Raw genomic sequence first — 22,216 nt, 5'->3', positions numbered from 1 at the left:
CTACTAGGCAAGTTATCAAAAAATCGACCGCGAATGGTGCGAAAAAAAAATCGCGTGATCATGAATTTTGATCAAGATCAATAGACGAGTTTAATACATTAAATAATTAGAACTCAGCATTAACACATATTCCTATAATGAGTTTGTGGGATTCTTTAAGAGACCATTGATAATTTTTCGGCAAAAAAATGAGGACGTGCTAAGCGAGGAGAGTTAAAAAGAACAAGTATAAAAAAGAGAAAAAAGAGTACGGTCGTTTCTGGACTCATCGATTTAGTTTTACATTAATTTCGAGTCAAGCGAAGATGTGAAGCAGAGGGAAGCGAAGCAAAAAAGAATAAAACTTTTAATGGTAATAAAAAACTCAATTACAATACTTAAAACGAAAGGCGAATCAGACTCACCCCTCCAGGAGGATCTCTCCCCGATTTTTAACCCAATAATTTATTGTTTTTGGATAAGCCTCGGCGTAACATTCTAAATGAACCTCTTTTCCGAGTGGAGATCCGACTAATTGATTTGGTATAACTATAGTTGGTTGAACTGGAAAGAAAAAACAAACAAAAAAAAACGCATAAAGTTAATTGCAAATTCAAATTTTATGAGTAGAGCAAATTCCATTTAAAAGAGTTTCAAACAACATAGTGTAAAACAGGTCATGTCGATTTAATTTTTCTAAATTTCTTGTCTTTATTTTTAATTTTTCTGTTTTTCAATTTGTTTTGGTTTTTTGTTTTAATTAGTCTCTGTTTAAGTATTATTACAGGTATCTCTACACAGCATATTTGAACAAACTTTCCAGGGATGATAAACTGTGATAAATAATCGAATCTTAGGGTATTCATTGTAAATATTCAGAAAATCGATAATTTTTCATAGTTCTGAATGGCAAATGAATCGATTCATCTTAAAGCTCGACGTCCCTCTGTTATACATGTGTTCGGTAACTATATGCATGTCACTCAGCGACTCAGCGCAGCATCCTCGCATTCAAGACGGGATCTCGCAAATGACGAATTGCAGCATTCACCGCCTCAACCCGTTAGGAACAGTTCAGAGCCGAGTGACGTGGGGAGTTTCATACTTACGTGGTGAGCGCTTTAAACTTCCAACTTCGGCATTCTTGAACGACGGATTTTCATTACGAGAGATGCAAGTGTAGGTGAAAATTAAAGGTTGCCAGATTAGTAGTGGTTTTTGAGAGTTGGCAACAGTGTTTCCCCCTAATTTAATCTATCGTAAGTATCGGTTCGAGGTGGAGACAGCCTGTCTCACCTATGGAATCACGTATTGAACATGCATTTAAATAAAAGAGGGGAGAGGGAACGATGTTCTCAACTTGCAAAAATCGCCACACAGAGGAACGAGTCAATGGACGAAGTCGGTCATGAAATTTTTGTCCATAATTTCAAATTTTGCTGTCAATTTCGTCACAAATTCTATTTCAAGGAGTGTGTCTGATAGAAAATTTCACGAAAAAACCAATGAAAATCACTTTTAAACTTTTTGTTTCATATTTTTAAAAATCCAAGCATTCAAAGTTTCCAAATTTTGTCCGACTTCGCCTATCGACTCGGTCCAGTGTGCGCCAATGGCTATAATGATTTTAACAATGAGAGCTAATTTTTAAAATCTGCGGCTTAATTAGGTAGCGATATGTTTTCAGTGATTACTCATAAATGGACGGAGTTAAACAGAAAGGAACCAAGCCACATCGGGATCGAACCGAGAAAAAGAGGTTTAAAGTTTGGCTCCTACATAAGACTCAATGTAAAAGATAAACTTCAAGTTCTGTTTCTGCAAAATTTGCTCCAACAAAAACTTTGAATTTTTGGCGATAGATAGTAGAGCAGTGGTTGAGTTCAAAACCACTCATAACTCAATTTTTTCCAAAATGTGGGTTGGTTCCTTTCTGCTTAAATCAGTCCAAATATGCAATCCGAAATACTCACAGTTGACGCTAACAATTACTCTTTTACTAACAGCTGGTGGAACTTCATTGGCAGCTATGCATAGGTATGCTCCCATTTGTCTACGATCCACTTTCCACAAGAATAATGTTTTTCCTCTGTGTACGTCCACTGAAACATTCAACAAGATTTATCCTAAGAAACTATGTATCTTTACCCAATGACAAAAAATAATTTAGTGGTTACGAGATTCCTGATTATACACATAATCCCCATGGAATCTAGGCGGCAGCATTAGATTTCTGAAATCAGAAATTTGGTAAACTAGTGCGACCAGTAGACCGGTTTGCGTGACAGAATGTATGATTAAGACTGACAGAAGTCTAACGCCAGTAGCTAGATTTTGCAGGGAATATACTACATAATCCAGAATCGAATATCCACTATCGTCCTTTTTCATCCGCGCATGTAGATAAAACTTACACACAGTCAAAAACATATGTTACATGCAAATCTGTGGAGGAAAAATGTAGAGGAGGATAAACCCAAACAATCCATTTTAAAAAATAGAAGTAGTTGGATTTCTTTATTTTTTTAAATGTAATTCGAAGAAATTCCTGGTAAGAAATGGGGGCAGCCAATCATACTTTACCTAACGCAATGAGGGTTTTGTCGAATTTCGACCTTGTTACGATCAAATGAAGTAGGAAAACGTCGAGTAAAACTTAGATTTAAACGCTTAAGGTTCGAATGAAATAAGGGAAACTCCGAGAAAGAATATTGGTAAGTAGCTGAGTTTATGGGGCGAAAGATTTTTTGGAACCATTCAGATCACGTCACGGCGCCCTTAAAACTTTCCAAAGACCAAGCGTTACCACCGGGTTTTTTTTCCGGTGTACTTTCGGACGGAGCAGCTTGTAATCAAGTTGTCTCGGATATGAAATGAAAAAAGTTGCCGCTCTCAAAGTGCTGAATAGTCCAATATTCGATGCCGCGGCCGCGGTTCAAGATAACGCGCGTTAAGTACTCGACGCGACGCGACGGGACGCCGTAAAGTGTCATTTGGCAGCTGGCCACGGTGTCAAAATGACGGACATCGCGCCGCACTGTGGACCAAAAGATGAGGCGACTAGAAACAACGTCTCTTGATGGAGTTCTGGAAAAAAATCTTTGCGCGTGCAGCTTCATACAATCGCATACATACATGGGATGTTGATCCCAAGGCAGTTGTTGATCATAGAGAAAACCTAACCTAACCTAAAATAAACTAGCTTAACTTAACTTAACCTAACCATACTTAAACCTAACCTGACCTAAAAATTGATATTTTAACCCTTTTCGCGGTGTTTGCAATTTCGCATGTGTACATGACTAGTTTATCCACTTTGTTGATCCCCATAAGACCAATGTTAAACATGATCAACACTACAGGTATTAACTTCTCCAATGTGCTCAAACTCAGCATAGATCAGATATGTTCACGTTTTTGACGGGTGCGAAACAGAATATCGATAGCCAAAGTGTGAAAACGCGTATTTCCGTTGCAAAGTTTTAAAATTTCCGCTCTTATTTATTTTTTTTTTTTTAAAGAGAAACAAGCCTGTTTAAAAAGAATTATCTGCCGACAGAAAAGAAAAATCAATGAAGTTTTCAAGAAATGACGTTGAATAGTTTTCCAAAGAGAGAATTAAGTATGGCAAGAATTCTGCAGCGTCGAAAATCGAGATAAGTGGTTTCACACTTTAGCCATTCTGCCATCGATATGCAAAAAAGACACAAGAATGAATAAATGTAAAAAAAAAAAAAAAATATAAAAGACAGAAGAAAAAAACTGAGACATGAAGGTTGATGGGGAATACGTGTCAATAAAAGCGAAATATTGCCTTTGCGCTAGAGCGACTCAGAAAACCGATGTAAAATACCAATGGGAATTGAGGAAGATTTCACAAGAGGGAACAATGTATGATGAGAAAATACTAAGATATGCATATCGTCCCGATCTGTGGCGTTTCTCGTGACTTGGAATTCTCTATCATGATCATAAAAATCCAATGGCTTATTGTAATAGACGTTTCAAAAATATCTGATTAAATGCCAACTATTAACATTTATAGACTGCAGGTTTTGCTTCTATGTTACAAAAATAATTAAAATAGAACAGACGAAAAATAATATCTAATGTAAACACGAAATGGAGAATCTTGGTTTTGATCGTGTCTGCGACAATTAGACAGTCGAGTATTATTCAAATTCACTTCGATGAGTTTACCTTTTTGAGGTCACGTATGCGAGATGCATTGATCTGAATGAATTTATTTCATGTAACAAGTTTCACGTTTTCTTTTCATCGATCATGAAAATAAAATAGGTAAGAAAATTATGGAAAAAATTGCGTTCTTGGCTGCTCCTATTTGCTCTAAATTACACTAAACACTACCACCCAAGCAGAGACTCACAGGGATACAATTTTAGTTGCTTGTTTTAAATCGGTTTTTCCTTCTTCTTCTTTTTTGTCTGTCGTAGAGCAGAGCTTGAGATTTAAATTGCTCGGTGAGTTCGGGATTTTCTCGACCCGTAAACTTCCCGCCGCGCCATGACTCGTCGCTCCAGCAAAGAAAGGGCGTATTCCGATTTCCACGTGAGCCCTGTCGTCCGTATAAATCTATGCTTTCCGGGCTCATGAGGAAATAACGATACGCCGTTACTTCAGAGGAGCGGAGGACTGTCTCCTGAAAGTGCTCGATCGCGGGTTATTACAATGACAAGGAACAAGGAAAAAACGGGAGGTGGCTGTTTTAATCTCCTTTTTTCCGTTGTTGGAGAACACAGGCACTCACAAGCGATCAACGTCGTATCTGATTACTTTTCATGACGGCCACGTATTAGCTATATTTTCTCATTTTCATCTATCTCGTTAATTCGATATCATTTACTAGAGAAGAGAAAATTGAATTTATTTTGAAGAAATGAAAGAAATAATCCGTAAAAATAAAGGGGCTGCGGAAAAGATGAAGAACACCAATTACAAGAAAGCGCGGTGCGACTTAAATTGAGGACAAATTCGATAGAACAACCTATGAGGCTTCCAGTGCTGCTGAAATTGAGGACTTTGCTTCTTTACATACTACTGACCCATTCAATAAGTTCTGAATTTTTCACTTTTTTCTGTGAAAATATTTAGCTGTAAAAATTTATTTTTTTCCTGTAAATCGTATATAATGAAACTGCATGATCTTAACCGCATTGCAGGACTCGCAGTCCTTTAACCGAAGATATCCTCAACGCTTTTGAAGTTTTTCAATAGATCAGAAACCTGAAGGGAAAAATATGTGTGACCCGACGTATCGACGGTGAAACTACCAAACCACGTATCTCGGTTTGCGACGTCGCAGACTTCCTGTCATACTTTATTTTTTAAATGAAAAACTACTTAAAGTCTAGTCTTGAAAATTTGTGTGATTTTTCCTCTTTGTGCGGAGAAAATTCTGTGAAAATTTCAAGGAATGATATTGATTTGGTCGACTTCAAAAAAATAAAATGCGAGCGTAGATTTTTAAACACCGCAAACGAGATACGTGGTTTGGTAGTTTCACCGTCGGTATGTGTTTCAGCATTTGTCAATCACATATGCATTTATTTTAAAGAATTAATCGATTGAGACTGAAATCATAAAATTCTTCTTTAGACTTCTTAGAGTTCCTCTTCTTCAACTTTAATCAAACTAAAAATCTAAATTCTCTGTAATCTAAACCACCTAAATTCTGCTCTGTAAGCAAAACGACACAGGAAATGTGTCATTCAATAATGTTTCTAGTTTCACTAAGCTCTTCCAAATTTTCTCGAGCAGTTTTGTTTTCAGGCAAAATGTTTCTACGGATCTGGGTGCTTCCTTGAAAATTTTAAAACCTTTTAGTGCGACACACACATAAAAAAAAGAACATATATTGATAGCTTCTGCAGATGAAAGTCTCTGAAGTAATGTCATTTACCAACTAAAGATGATAATGTGCATGTTCTTCAAGTCGCGGGTTGTGAAAAGCTTGCCGGAGTTTCGTTCGAGAAATTCTCTAATACGTTCCAGCTAGCTAACCTGGTAGCAAGTCAAGCGGCTGAGCTTTAAGGCGGACTGACGTGATTCTTTAGATGGGCTCTTAAGAACAAACGTGAAAGCACTCAGGGTTTTATGTCTGGTTGTAGTCAACTGGAGTGACTTAGGCGAAAGCTAATATCAAACTTACGCTGAGAAAAATCGGCTTCGATGTCGACATAGGCTCCAACACGCCGAGAATCACGCCTTACAAGTGAGAGTTCCAAAGTTCCCTAATCTTCCCTGGCAGGCCAGTCAGCAAGGCTTGAGATACTCGGTAAACAAAATATGAGTTTACAAGTCCCCCTCCCCCGTTCTTCTCTTAGAACTTTACGGAGAAAATTATCCGACTTTTGGAAATTTACCTCTGAGATAGCAAAAATAAAAATCATTTAGGGAAGTCTATTTGGTTTATCTGCTGTTTTGCAAGACTCCTTAAGGGTTCCTGTTTTTCAATTTAAGATTTACGTGGAGGTGTCCGCGTAAGTAAGGATGAAATTTGGTGGTTGTTATCCCCATCTATTTCAATAATTCGAACTTCTCCTAAAGTGGATCATTTTTGCAAAAAAAGAGGCCACATTTCGAAATTTTCAGAGTTTTTCCTGTTTTGAAACCTCCAGACCTCTCTATGCGCATCTACATATAAGAAATGTTTGCTTAAGTCTCAAAATTTCATTATCAGCAGAATTTTCTAGGTAAATTTTGAACATTGAAACTGGAAAGGAACTACTTACAAAAAAGTAATTTCCACTGACTGACTCATATCACAAGGGGCCGTTCATAAAATTCGTAACGCTTTAGGCGAGGAGGGTGAGTCGAGGAAAATTTTACGCCATTTTGTTTTTATGAGTTGAAGGACAGTAGGCTGCGTGACAGTAGCTTTACGAGGGGAAGGGTATCAAAAATACGGAGTTTAGCGTTACGTATTTTATTAACGGACCTTAATAGTAAGGTTGCCCTTAAAAATGTGCACTGCATCAGGCACAGTACATGAAATATAATATTCGTAAATTAAAGATTTGGCAAGAAGTGAAGGTTTCACATATTCATGAGATATTCTACACAAATATAAATTAAAAGAGTGATGTTACAATGTAGCTGATGCGCATTTGAGTCTCTGCGTTTGAAGACGATCCATCTCGGAAAAATTAAATTTTTCAGGGGAAGATAAAAACTGCGTAACAACCATAAAAGGAGTGTTTCCACGCAAAAAATGAACATCGTAAAAAACCCGAGTTGGGTCGTTTTCGAACTGGGAGATTCAACTTTTCAACTTGCCTCAACACTTCAACGTAAAATACGACACACTCATGCATTAGGTGAGCTGTTAACGAGAGTCAACCATTCGTGAAAGTCCGCAAATGGGTGATTTCACGATAATAGGCATAGTCGTGTCGCCGTGGGTTCTGAACGACATAGGGCAAAACGATTGAAAACCAAATTAATTAATCAATAGGAATGATGTCCCTGAACCTATCCATGCTAAAAAATATGATGAATTATTATTATATTTAATAATATGAGACTTTAAAGGCCGAAAATGTCCGGTCGGTTACGCGTCGCCAACCCCGATTTTGAAGCAAAAGAGCAATTTGCGGTAACATATCAGTACTGATCATGAACTCTTTGGCAATATTTGCTGAAAAGAGACTCTAGTGTTCAAGAAAATTGCCAGTTTGAACTGAAATGTTTATTATTGAGCGAGAAAAGTCATAAGAAAGAGATGTCGCCACATTTGGCAACAAATTTTTGCAGTTGTATTAAGTGCAGTGTTTATCTCGCCAGATGGAGTCAGGAGTTTCAAAACTGCCATCAAATTGTTCGCTGAAGTCTTCTTGACAAAACCATTACTGATAAGTCAGTTTTTTTTACAATGAAAACTTAAATTATTATGAAAACCAGTGATTTTTACGTGTGTAGCACTAATTCCTCACTACGCAAAAACCTCAATTTAATAGTATTAAACTAAAACGAAGTCTCCAAAGTCTAGAAAACTTTTAAGGCAGCATTAATTCCACCTCATAACTCAAGAATTGCCAAGTTTCATCTTTTGTATCAACTTTAATCTCACATTTTTGAGTGTCGGTTACGCTGTGTCTGTTACGTAACCGACACAATTTGGCAGGGCCGCCATGTTTGCGTGGACCTCCAGCAGTCCCGCGGGAAGCGCTGATACCTGATTCAATGGCTTGTTTATCAATCACTTTAACTTTGCACTGAATCAAAATAGAGCGTGCCAAAGCTGGAAAAAGGAAGTTTAATACCTTTAGAATGAGGTAATGAAATCCTGTTAAAATTGGTGCACTTTTATTTCTCAGGTATTTCATATTTTAACTATTCCTGTTATCGTGAAAGTCACGCAAATACAATCACACATTGGCCAACGTATCGTACGCAGGCTCATATTCATACTTTTCGCTTTTAAACAGTCTAATTTGTTATTTCCCTCGTCGGTAATAATGACGTCAGATCACTGTTACTCAAATGGCGTCATGTCTTCATTCCATTTTTTATTCATTTAGCCATTGTCACAGCGCCGACTGTTTTACGGGTTATGGGAAATTTCGTCAACGATTTTTTGTCCGCGCACCTGTTTTTCCAGTAATTTACGTCCACGCGGTTTTTCGGCACGGGAGTTTTGGTCCACGTGCCAGTTGAGACCCAAAGTTAATTGGCCCACATGTAAATACAAACGACAATTGCTCACGACGTTTTTGGATGAAAATGTAAAATGTCTTGGAAGAATGAGGGTTTGCTTGTTTTTTTGTTTTGTCTGTTTGGTCCAACGGAGAATAATATATAGTTGAGAGTCTTGGTAAAAATGGGGGAGCGTCAATTCCATGAGACAAAAATCACTAAAACTCTCTACACCTCTTTGGTGTAACAGGACTTAATTATCTTTCAAGAAATTCCCACCTTGTTATACCTGAACCGGATAAACCTCTATATTTGCCTCAGCTAAAGGCTCTTAGATTTTTCCAGTGTACGATAAGTATCTTGATTTATTTTGCGAGGAAAGATCTGTACTTTTGAAGGATGCCTGTCATTCTTAATACGTTCAATTTCGTATAATACTGTGCGACGCCTCTGTTGTGAAATAGTTGCTTCAGGCACCTCTGTTGTGAAATAGTTGCTTCAGGCGCCGCCGCACGGCGGGCGGGCGGCCAGCCTACAAACATTGGCGCCTACAAACCTAAGTGGATACCTCACGCATTGCGCAATGTGTGAAGTATCCACTTAGGTTTGTAGGCGCCAGTGAACCTCTCGCGCTGGCAGCACGCCGCTCCGCTCTGTTAGGCTTTAATATTTATACTCACATAGTTAGCTTTGTTTAACTCATGATTTTGAAATGTTTGCACACTCTGCATTGATTATTCTCATTTAAATTGATGGGGGAAAAATATGTATCAATTTATCAAAGGAGAATAATAATATAATGTGTGTTTCGTAAATATTGGTGGTTCCGTGTCAAATTAAATGATTTTCAAAGCACTTTAATTTTTTCTTTTACATTTTGTGCTATTATTGTGCTGCAGCGAGGTCTACGCGCAACCAAACGCTCAAAATTTGACGTAATTGACTCTAAAAGATCGATGTACAAATGGGTTAAAACTAAAGATTGCGTGCTTCTTGGTTTTTCTCCCTCTTTTATTCATTTTTGCAGTGTCTGTCAGCACAATTGCGGCTCATTGAGATTAATGTCGCTTGGAAAAGGTTTTACAAATATTTGTCACGTTTTAAAAATATAAATGTTTTCAAAATGAACTAATAATTTCGTAAAAAAAAAATTAAAAAAATAAAAAAAAAGTACCGATACACATATAAGGTATATTGGACATCGAATATTTTAAGGATAGAAATAAAACCAAATATTCACCAATGACATTTTAAAAAGATGATTCAAAAGGAGAAGTAGTAACATTTCATTTAGAAAATGAGCAACCATAACAATACCTCCTTCTCTCTCAATTTCTCATTTCCATATTGTCAATATAATTTCACATACCGACTAAAATATAACGCTTGGACCAAGTCACTGTTGCTTATTTTATGAGTGGGCGTAAACTACTGGCCAAAAAGGTGCGCGGGCAAAAAATCGTTGACAAAATGTCCTGAAACCGTTTTACGCGCTAACGAGGAGCAAATCAAGGAGGATAAAACCACCTACATTCTAGGCTCCATCAAACAAAACTTTTTTGAAAATTTTTTCAAACTGAAATTTTTATTAAGACGTCATGCAGCCGAGACCACCAAAAATATATGCATTGAAGACATGTTTCCCTCGAATTTAAAATGACAGTACATGATCAAGTTTGGCCCTGTTAGATCCTTTTGCGCATATTAATGACTTGGATCGAGAAAAATATATCATCGATTGAAATGTCGCAAGTCTCAAATCATGTTTTATTTTTTTTTTAAGGGGACGAACTAAACATTTTTCTACAGCTTCTCTGTTTGCTTTCTTCGCTTGTTCAACAGTATTCTCAAAAAATTTAAGGGTAAAAAAAAAAAAAAAAAAAAAAAAAAAAAAAAAAATTAAAAAAATAATGATCTGAGATTTTGAAACGGCACGATGTACTTACACAATTTCCGTCCTAAGCCATTAGTATGGATGGCCAAAGTGCAAAAACATGTAAATCTGTTTGCGACGTTGACGATATTTCTTTTCGCACCTCATTCTCTCTTTGTAAAACTAGTCAACTTGAAAGCTTCATTGATTTTTCCTTTCTGTCAGCAGAATATTCTGTATGAATTTTAGGCTGAAAAGTTATGGCTTATTGTTTCTCTTCGAAAAAATAGAATAAGAGCGGGAACTTTGAAACACTGCAATGGAGATACATGCACTGAAAATAAATTCTCGGCGTTTTTACCAAGGTCCGTTGGTGCCTTTACCATCTCACTTTTTTTACCAATTACCGGTAATTTTACCAAGACACACTAGTAACCTTACCTAAAAACCGGTATTTTTATTGTTTTTTTTTTCAGGTAAGAATACCGCTTTTATTGGTAATCGATTCCCGGTAACTTTGCCATTTTATCTCGATAATTCTACCACAGTCGATAAAAAATATTGGCGTTTTTACCAAAGTCCAGTAAAATTACCAATTCCATAAATGGTAATTTTACCAAGAAAAAACTGGGATCAAATAGAACCCTGAATTCTTGGTAATTTTACCCTTTTCTTAGTAAATACACCGAGATTTTTTTTCAGTGTGGTTTCGCGCTTTGGCTATCGATATGTTTATTCTTACGGTGAATAACGTGCAGTACTACATAAACATGTTTACCTAAGGTGAGGTCTCGGACATTTTTCCGGATAAGCATAGGCTCTCCATTTTCACGTCGCCATGTCACGATAGGCTGAGGGTGACCTGTTGCATGACAGCTTAAAGTCACGTTGTCACCTTCGTTGACAGCTGTATCTGAGCTCGAGTATTCAGAAATGATATCAGGCGGAACTGCAACAAAGAGGAGAAAGCAACCGGATCAGAAATTTTGTCAAATCTAAGGCATCCTTTCTGAGCAGCAGCCTGATTGTTGAACTTTATGTCGCCGTGACAAGCATGGGCGTAGCTAGGGGGGTCCTGGGGGGCTGCCCCCCCCAGAAATCTCGTGCCCCCCCCCCCCCAGAAAAACGGGAGCCTTCATTCCTCACCCTCCCCCCGCTCTCTTCACCACGAGAGGTGGTCCCATGCCCCCCCCCCCCCCCAGAGAAATTTCCTAGCTACGCCCCTGGTGACAAGCATCAAAAATCGATTTATTACACGGCGCAGATAGGGCTATGCCTGGTCTTATCTTGCCGACAAAGCCGGTTAAAAAGTTTCAACAATAAGGCTGCAGGCGTGTGCTTTTTACAGAAAGATTGATAAACTTGTGTTACCGATAACTCCACTTTTTGAGGATGCAAAAGGTAAAATTAGCTGAAGGTTTGGATTTTTCAAAGGTTTTCGTATTCCCCTGAACATGATTTTAAGGTATGTGATGTATTTTTAAAAACAATTACAATGACATAAATGCCACCGAAGCGGTCTCGACATATTTGACAGTGAAGAGGAAGTTTATAGGAGAGCCGTCTGTTGATCCAATTTTAGTTTGGTTCTAATCAACTGTTTTTATAGTCTACCTAATTAAAATCGAAGAAATCCGTGCTTTCAGGTTTTTCTTTCTTTCATTCTTTCTTTTTGCAAGAAAAGAATCAGCACAATCATTATAACATGTCAATATTTATTTCGTTATGTGCCAAAAATGGTGCAATTTTTCATTATAGTTACTCAATACAGCAAATTCTCAATTTTGAGGTCATTTGATTTTTTGCACATTCAAACCATTTACCCTTATTGCTTGTCTAACTGACCTTTTCATTCTATTATACTTAATTTTCCCCTCACATTTCTTTGCAATGTTTCTGGGGAATCTTAGCTACCGTGTCGACGACACGGCAGCTAAGATTGTCGTATTGTATCGTAGTCACGGTTCTAAGTAGTTTCAATTTTTTCGTTGAAAATATAATATTTCAACGCGTATCTGCATCTCCCCATTATTAAAAAAAGGGACGCAATATTTCGACCTTTATCTGATCTGACCTGTACATTATTAAAGCTACAATGGGCTCTTGCATTCCAGGAAGAGTGAAAATGCTCGGACGGTGAAAAACTTTGACTGGAAAGTTGACGACATGATTTCAACCAAGTTTACCCCCCGGATGAAAACGAAATTAGTTGCTTCTTCTGGCTCGGAAGATAATGTGCCACTAAAAGTTATACTCGCTTGGAATTCAGAAGGCTTAATTGATAATTAATCCGCGTACCGGCGACTTTTTAAGTCCTTTTCTGCAAGCTTTTCTTGATAAAGGCAAGGGATACTTTCAGCGTCATCGTTTCGCTGATTCCGACTATCAGGGCGCTTTTAACGATATTATTTATTCAACGAACCAAAACTCAAGAGAGATGGAGCGTTGTTTTTAGTTTAGATGACCTTAATGCCGCTTTAAAATTAAATCTCCGTGGCAGAGCTCTTTGCAACCTCCGGAAATCCATCTTGATATTTTGCGCGAAAAACTTCCGAAACATTAGTTCCCTCTAAGATCTTGAAACTCTGCGAATTTCGCTTACGTAACAAGATCAGGGATTTTGGGAAACAATACTTTTCGTAGTCAGTTGTTCGGCAGAATTCTCGTAAGTGACGATATGAACTAACGTAATGAAAATGACGAAAGTCCATGGTTGAGCTCACATTTATTAGTGTCAGGGATGGGTTCAACTATGAAAGTCCCAGAAAAACAACTAAGCAGTACAAATAGCATTAAGCTAGGTTAAGGAATTGACTCTGCATATAGAGCCATCAAAGTTAATATTAGGATAATTATTGGTGGTGTTTTTTTTTTTTTTTTTTTTTTGCTATCCGTTTTGAACATTCTTTTCTTATGTGGAAGATTCCCAGAGAAAAACACGCGCCATAATGTTCTCAACCATTCCTCACAAAACACTCAGATTATTTTTTCTAACTATTTTGCCGTGCATAATTCGTGAACGTATCCACTTTTTCAACGTAACGAAAAGCATCTCCTAATCCCAAAATAATCGCCCGATACCCGAAAGCACAAAGCCTCGCAATAGCGTCTCGAGTGGAGAGGATTAGAAATAATTAAAGGAAAATTAAAAGTAAATAGATTTTTCACTCGCAAGGGTTGATAAGTTGTCAGCTGGATGAATTGGAGAGCCGCACTTGCGAGAAGGGTGGGGAAAGGGGTTGGAAGCGGAAGTCAAACCGGATGAAACGAACAGCAAGAAAAACGGCCTTTGCGGCTGCGGGGGAGGGATGGGGTGCGGGGGGGGGAGCGGGGGCGGATGGTAATTGTCAAACGGGGGTTATAGAAAATGACATAATTACGATCCGTCGGGACAGAGAGGAAAAAATTCCGCGCTTTTGCCGTTGCGTCGTGGCAAAGAAATACGGGAAATAAATTAGGGAAAAATAGGGAAAATTTGGCTGAAGCGAAATCCCTTTGGGCCTGGCCAACAACGCAACGTCGTATCTGCTGGCCTCTTTGCTTCTTCGTTGGACAATGAACACAGGCAGAGGATGTTCGAGATTTCAGACACCGGATACTGGGGGTTTTCAAACGGAAGGAAACGCAGGGAGAGCCTTCATTAATTAAGCTGCGCAAGGCTCGCCCCCGACTCAGTTTGTCTCTGTTCGGATCGGGACTGTTCACTTTCCGATTCTTTGAGTCTGCTTCAAATGAATCATGCCCCTTTATAAACAAAGTCCGAACCCGATAATTTCGTATACAGGCCTGTAGGTCAACTGTCAACTTTATCTTGAGTCTTTAAAGATTCATCTCGTTGTTCCCTGCGCTTAATCCCAAAACACGGGTCTTGATTGCAGTGTTTCCAAACATCCGTTCGAAATTTCGTTATTAGATAAATAAAAGGGCAAATACTAAAATTAGTCAAAAGAAGTTGCCAAATCTCCTCATGCTCACCTTCTAAAAAGAAAACTGGACGGAATTTTTATATGAAATATTATGAGTATATTTTTAAAGATCTACGGAAAATTCACGTAAAAATTCAAAGTATTTTCTTCTTAATTTTCCCGCTGAAACTAAATATGAGAGGAAGGCAAGGCGAAATGACGATATTGTGTTTTTGGATAAAGAGCATTGCTTCATGTTCCATCATCTGCCATTGAAATTGCGCCCTGAACAAAATCTTCTCATATTTTCAAATATTGAAAAGCATGGCCTGTCACGCCGAAAATGGTAAAAAATTATATCTGGTCCCCCATCCAAGGAAAAGTATGTGTAACTTTCCTCTATGGTAAACATTTTTGAAGGTAATTTGGCAACATTCAAATGTTCATACGGCGTTTTTCCTTAGCACGGTCGTTTGGACATCTATGGACTGCATTTTGCAATTTGGAACTACAAATTCTGGCTCATCTGGAAAAACACTTATGTGCATAGGAAAATTAATGGCACATACGTTGTTTTTAAACCCGGCTATAATTTATAGTTCCAAATTGCAAAATGTAGTCCAAATGGGGATCTGCTTGTTACCACGACAGTCTATAGGAGTTTGGCGTGAAGCGACGACGTGACGCGACACGACGGCAAGAAAAACGCCTTCAATTAACTGAATAGGCACACCGAGCTCCTAGGAGGACGAATAGTTGTATCACGCCCAACGGCACTTTAACAGAAGTTATCGTAAACCGAATAGTTTTTTGGGTGATATCTTCGGCAGTTAAAAAATTAATTGACTTTGATTAATTACTTTATATATTTCTCCTTGAATTTTCCAGATCAAACTATGAGTAAAATTTTTTGTGCAGTTTACAAAAAAAAAAAAAAAGGAAAAAACATTAGACATCCAAAAAATGCGTAAAATTTTCGAGAAAATTTGGCGGCGGCCCGGCGGGTGGATGTAGTTCTACGCACACAGAGTGTCATCGCATCACTACCGTCTTAAGGAAGATCGCCGTATGAGCCTTAAGGCGTTGCCAAATTTTCTTTTGACAAACCCCGCATTTTCAGAAAAATTTGGAAATATTTATATTCTTATTTTTCAGAGATATTTCATCATAATTTGATCCTAAGTGTATTAAAATTCCGAGGAGAAATATTTATCACTATCCTCCGATGTAAATATTTTTAAGAGAAAATTTGGCGACATTCGAATGCTCATGGTGCGTTTTCCCTTAGCACGGCCGTTTAGATATCGTTTGTGATTCTGTGAAAAGTTATTGGAGGAGAAAAAGTTTCAAATGAGAATTTGCTTGTTACTAATCGTAAGACTTTTCACAGAAATTTAGCGTGACGCGACGCGACGGCAACGGCAAGAAAACGCCCTCAATGAATCGAATAGGCAAACCGAGCTCCCAGGAGGTGGAAAGTGGTATCATGCCAACAGCACATTTGCTAACAGCACGTTTCGTAAACCGTGCAGCTTTTAGGGTGGTATTTTTGGCTTTTAAAAAATTAATTTGAGCTCTACGATAAAAATTTCGTTTGAAAGGACACCCCAGTCAGGTACAAATATAATCACTCTCTCAGCTACGCTCGCAAGAATATAATCAAAAAGAAAAATCGAATTTCCTGTGTTAAATGTCTTGAACTAGTGGTAGCAAATAATTTCCTTTCTTTCCTTTTTTCCCTTATTTTATACACAAGAACCATGTTTCGACCGTTTTTGGATCGTTTATTTTTATCGTTTGTTCTGCGAGCTGATTATTGAAATTGATAGACAAAGAAGACATCGGGAACATGGACCGATCCTACTATTCCTATTGGTTGAAACGGGTGGTTGTTATAGACTATAGGGAAAAATGATGGACTAACCACAGGGTCTCTCGTGGGTTGCCGTTAGTCACTATACTGGACGGTTTATTTGGAATGTTTGTTTTTCCGCCCCGCGAATTTGCATCCTAAAATTTTCTCTCGGCATATTATTTGAGACAATTTTCTTATTGCGTCATTAAGATACGTTTTCAGCGCGTATGATTTATTTCATCACGTGTAGATGATGTGCAAAATGGGAGATCCTAGCGTTCGCCTGGCAACCCTGTTCGGCCGTTTGCTGTCTTCTCTTTTTCCTCGGCCGAGGTCTCTTTTGTACCGGATAGGTAATTAATGAAATTAAGGCTAAGACTGAAATAAGCACAGTTTTATAATTGTTTCATTTGCTGCCCCTTTTTTTATGTCTCTACCTCCGAGGCACTCAACTTCAAAGGTGCTTTCTGGCTACCGTCACGGTGCGTTAAGCAAGGCTCTTTAAGCCGACATTTCTTGTAGACGAACGCGGAACTAGGACAGCCCCCCTCCCCGCCTCCTCCCCTGTCACCCAGCTCTTCATTCAGGTACGATCAACAATCTCTCGGAGCAGTGCTCCAATAAAAAAAAGAAAGAAAAAATATGTTAACGCTTAAAAAACGACCATAAGCCAAAACCTTCGTCTACTTTTTCAGAGTCATGTGCGAGAGAAATATATGGTGAAGGTTGTTCGGTCGAAGGTCCAAATGCAAAATTTGACGATTAGTTTGAAATTTTTTTGAGGTTTCAGACAGAGATCTATAAGTTTTTCAATTTTGAAAAACAAATTATTATACTTCAGATTTGTGGGCTGCTTTCAAACAACCTTGAGCTATAGATTCCATCCCACAATATTAGCTTCAAATACAAGCCCATTTCTCGAGGATTCTTACACGAGTCACTCGCCCCTAAAATACCATGGAGTACATAGAGTCGTAGTATAATGAAGTGAGCTGGGGTCATGTTCTGGTCGACGAGTTCCTGTTGTGCGCCGAGATTCGGCCACCTTTTCGATTCAAAATGGTCATTTATAATACCTAATAGTTCATAACATCTATGTTTACATCGGATAGCCTGTCGCCGGCCGGGTACACACACCCTTGTATCGAAAACAATCGATAATGTATCGAAATGGTGACCCGGAGGAGTTATGAAATTCGGTGACTGGAAAATGCTTAAAAGAGGCGCCAGATCCTCCAATTCCTAATACGTCTCTGTTTACTCTACGCTAAAAAAAAAAAACGATATCTAGGAAAACTATGTGCCTTTTGTTTGCCACGATCGACGATGAAGAAATAAAAAAGGTAATAAAATGTGTAGGGTTTCTAGAGCATGGGCAAAAATCGCACTATTAACAATGATTTGCTCATGGCAGAAATTATGGGTTCATGAAGTTGATTACACAGACAAAAATTTGATACGTTTAATTCACGTAAAATATATTAAATTTAAAAAGAAATCAATTATATTCCATTTATGAATCAGGTATTAATTTCGTCTTCGAGAAGTTTTTATACGACAGCGCTTCCTGAATCGAAGATCGAAGACAAGGAAGATCACATAGAAAGTAAAAAAGAAGAAAAAGGAAGAACAACGGAGGGGAAAGACGAGGTTAAATAAATTTTTCTTTTTTCTTCTTTATCTCCTTCTTTCTCTTCTTTTATCTCTTCTCCGTTTTCTTTCCTCCTCTTTTCTTTCTCCCTCTGTCTCTTGCTCTCAATTCGTCTTTCTCTTCTTCCTGATCCTATTCTTCTTATTCTTCTTTCTCTATTTCTTCCTTTCCTCCTACTTCTTCTTACCTTTATCCGATGTCAAATGCATCCTCGTCATACATATGCGAAGACTCTTTCGATCTGAGTCTGTCGACCTGGGGCTTAAAAAAATTAAAGAGAAAAGCGTACTTCAGAATTTTCGTTTTTCCCTCCCCCTTTCAACCTTGTCCTTCAAATGGAACTTTCCCAGCTCGCGACGACGACGGTTCCGCGAAGTGCCGCAGTATTTAACCTAATTGACGTGTGAAAATTACTCGAGGAATGAATCCGATACCGCTACCTTTGTCCGCCGAAACAAGGATCGCGCTTCGGCGGGTCGAACAAAAAAAAAAGAAAAAGAGCGAGGCAGGGAAGGTGAAAAAGAGTGAGAGCTCGCGACAGGGACGAGAGCGCTGCTGTGCTCGGTAAAAACGCCGCAAAAGCCATCAGAGGCTGCCAAATTTCCTTTGAAAAATCACGAATTTTCAGGAAAATTTGTGAGTATTTCTCCTCCGATTTTTCAGAGAATTACGTTCGTAATTTGATCTAAAAAGTCGGAAAATTTCAAGGGAAAATATCACAAGTTTCTTCAAAGATAAATATTTTCAAAACGGACATTTGGCAACATTCGGATGCGTATACGGCGTTTTTACTCAGCTCGACAGAGCGCGGGGTTGGTATTTAATGCGGATGATGGATGCCTCCGCTGCGCTGGAAGTGGAAAACGAGATTGAAGGGGCTAGAATAAGTAAAAGAGAGTTGGTCGGTGCAGCGCCGCGCGGGCGGCTGCCGCGACGCGGACTCATATTTAAAGCGCTTGCTTTCAAGAGCCGCTCGGGTTTTCCTCCTTCTTTGAGTCGTAAAACAATCTCGCCTTTCACCGCCCCTCGTTTCTCCGACAAATTTACCTCCGATTAATATGATACTCCGTGCAGTTTAAAACTTAATCAGCGAGGCCAAGGATCTTTATGACTCTGCGAGGAAAAATCAACCTGTTTCTGGAGTTCAAACATATTTTCCTTCGTGTCGAATGATTAGCTTTGGACGACACAATCGAAATACCTGTCGGGTGACACACGTATTGACAACGAAAGTGCAAAACAACGTACCTCCGTTTACCGCGTTGAAAAATTCCTGATATAATTTATTGTTTGCTCGGAAAACTTGTCAACATAATTTATTGAAAACTTCCTCGATTTTTCTCATCTGTTAGTAGAATATTCTGTTAGAATGTTCTACCTGTAAAGTTGGCTTGTTTTAAAGCTTAGAGTATGCCTTATATGAATCACATATTGCAGAAAGGGCACTATTGCAGAAATGTTAACTGTTCAGAAAATGCAAAAAACTGATTTGAGTAAACTATGAGCTTTTGGAAAAAAAATTTTCGAGGTTTTCTTTTGTCCCCCAAGTAGACTGACAATTTCCATAAAAAAAATTTACATGATACTCTTTCTGGGTTGTAAATAATGACACTTGAAGGAAGAGCATTAGTGCCCTTTCTGTAATACATGGGGGAAGGAGCCATAAAGAGTGATAGAATGAAGCCAGAAAATTATTTTAGCCCTTGTTTTTCATCTCAAATGTATGGCAATGATGCATGTCTATAGCGAAAGTTGGAAATTGTATATCTCCATTGCAATGTTTCAAAATTTCTGCTCTCTTTTTATACTATTGTTTTTCTTAGTTTTTAATAAGAAAAATATATAATTACGTAGTAATTATAAATAAATACCAAAACAATTCTCGGTAGATGTCAAAGACTGACTGAAAACTTTTATTAACCTCTTATGAGAAAATATACATTTTATCAGCTGACACTGACATTGTTGTCAGATGAACATTCTCCCGAGGGAGCGAAAATTATTAAAATTTATATATGACTAATTAAAATTTATTGATAGATTCGTGGATATCCATTTTATATGTTAATTATGCAATTGCTGCTTTATGCATACAATGTCACTGTCTTAGGGGCGTCCCCTGCAGTTGAAATGTCACTGTCTTACGGGCGTCCCCTGCAGTTGAACAGTCCATTGTTTCAGAACCGATTTAGTTCCACGGTGATCAGGGCGATCACTGCATGGAATTATTATCCCACGGAGATCAAATCGATCACTGCATGGAATCATTAGCCCACGGAGATCAAATCGATCACTGCATGGAATTATTAGCCCACGGAGATCAAATCGATCACTGCATGGAGTTATTAGCCCACGGAGATCAAATAGATCACTGCATGGAATTAGATTTTTATGGATATCAACAATATCTGCAGGGTATACTGCCTCATTAAAAACCTTAACCATTTTAAAATCATTGGATAAAAACATAGGCAAGGGAAAAAGAGTGCAGTGTACGGTTGTAAGTAGAGTCATATGTCACGATTGGTTGGTAATTTTGATTGTAAAGCTCTGTCAGTGTGTCTCAAGTTCACCAAGAGATTGTTTGAAGTTGATGATTGATTTTCACATATTAGACTTCAAATTTGTATGCTCTGGAGTACAGGAAGGGTCGTTCAAAAGGGTACAGTATTCAATTAAATTATACTCTAATCATTTGAATTGGGTACCAAAGAGGTCACAGTTGATGATTTTTTATTCATCTTGAATAATCATTCCCGGCCAAACAAAATTGTTGCAGTGTTGTGAGTGCAGTGTGTATGTGAATGTTAAAGTACTCTCTGCTCTGCTCGTTACTCTAGACGGTTTAAAGATATAGGAAGTTAAAGAATAGGATAATAGGAAGTTAAACTTAAATGCCTTCTCCTGTTTTTGTTCATTATTTTCTTCTTTTGCGTTTCTTTTCATCATCGATAGGCGATGAGCATTCAGTCAGAGTTTCATACAAGATTTCATGCATAGGATGCAGGATATACATAGGTCAACACAAGTAAGTAAGTTGCCTGAAACAAGAAGACAACAGAAACAGAAACAAGCAGTTCCAACGCCAAAGCGTTGAAGGGCGCTTCTTTAACACTGCGCATGCGAGGAACGTTTTCATACGGCCAAGCGAGAGTATTGCGGACGGACGATGTATAACAAATTGCCTACGTGAAGGTGGTCCGGCAGCAACATACCCGCCGCTAGTCTCTGGAAAACAATAGAAAATAGTAGTTGCGTACGTTGCCAGCGAGCGCGCTGCGAGCGCATCTGTTTCAATTACCTAGCATCGAGTCGGGCCTCTAACTTTCTATTCTCTCTGACATAACCTTAAACCTTCAACCCAGAGCCGCAAACAGCTGACGCTTGACGATGCTGCGCCGAGAAAATGAACCAATCACAAAATAGCACAGTAATACGTCACTAAAATGAAGAGATCACGTGACTGTTCGTGATTTTTTCGAATCAATCTGAAACTACAACCTCGAATATAAGGCATTTAAGCATAACGAAGCCCCCAAAATAGTTTAAACCAGGTAATACGTCCGTGCGAGATTGTTATGCTTAAAAGCAAAACATTTCACGAAAACTTTTACGAATACCAGATGCAGAAAAAAATCAAATTTTCCCGGGTGTACCAGAATGGCGTCATTACCCATAAGGCAAAACGGTATGTAGTATAGTACATGTTACATCGGGGGAGTCGAACGGCTGGAAAGGGCGCATCTGGTACCCAGAAGCGCCCAAAACGAACTATCTATTTTGCACATTGATTAATATACTTGAGATCATAATGATATGTCTGATAATATCAGATAATTTAGTCCGTTTTGCTTCTACACCTAGTGTAAAATCCTATTTACGTTCTTTCTTATCCAAAGATGTCACTTATTTCCAGCTAGAAATAAGAATAGCTTTCAATACTACTAATCGCCAATACGGGAATTTTAATACTTCTTGAACTTCACTCTGTGGCACATTCGATTAATAAGGATCTGCACTCATCTGGATCTGGATCAAGGATCTGCATGTAAACCACTGAACTCAGACTCATTTGTCGACACTTCTCTTTAATCTCCTTATTTCAGCAGTATTTATTAGTCTTCCACAGTCTTTCAGCTCTAAATTTAATCTTTAAACACCTCTTTATATGTCTTTACTTTTTCTCACAACGAATTCCTCAATTCTTTCATCTCTATTCAAGAGGATTATTAGTGTATAAATGCATCATACATTTTGGATGATTTCCTTCCGCACCAAAAAGGAAATCTCAAACTTTT

The 22,216-nt window shown here is 38.3% G+C and overlaps 1 protein-coding gene across 2 annotated transcripts in view; it reads right to left on the bottom strand.

The window, feature by feature from the left end:
- Positions 1 to 22,216, bottom strand: part of LOC109039332 (lachesin) — a 159,842-nt gene that overhangs the window by 24,451 nt on the left and 113,175 nt on the right. For both annotated transcript variants that reach the window (XM_072300101.1, XM_072300100.1), the window contains exons 5-7: positions 11,286 to 11,456; positions 1,953 to 2,081; positions 405 to 543 (exon numbers count right to left, since the gene is read on the bottom strand). In XM_072300101.1, the coding sequence (XP_072156202.1) occupies positions 405 to 543; positions 1,953 to 2,081; positions 11,286 to 11,456 (439 nt within the window). The remainder of the gene's footprint in view (positions 1 to 404; positions 544 to 1,952; positions 2,082 to 11,285; positions 11,457 to 22,216) is intronic.

The sequence above is a fragment of the Bemisia tabaci genome, chromosome 4 (genome assembly GCF_918797505.1).
Source record: "Bemisia tabaci chromosome 4, PGI_BMITA_v3".
NCBI classification, from domain to species: domain Eukaryota; kingdom Metazoa; phylum Arthropoda; class Insecta; order Hemiptera; family Aleyrodidae; genus Bemisia; species Bemisia tabaci.
Note: the sequence above shows the minus strand (reverse complement) of the source record. Positions and strands in the feature narration are given on the sequence as shown.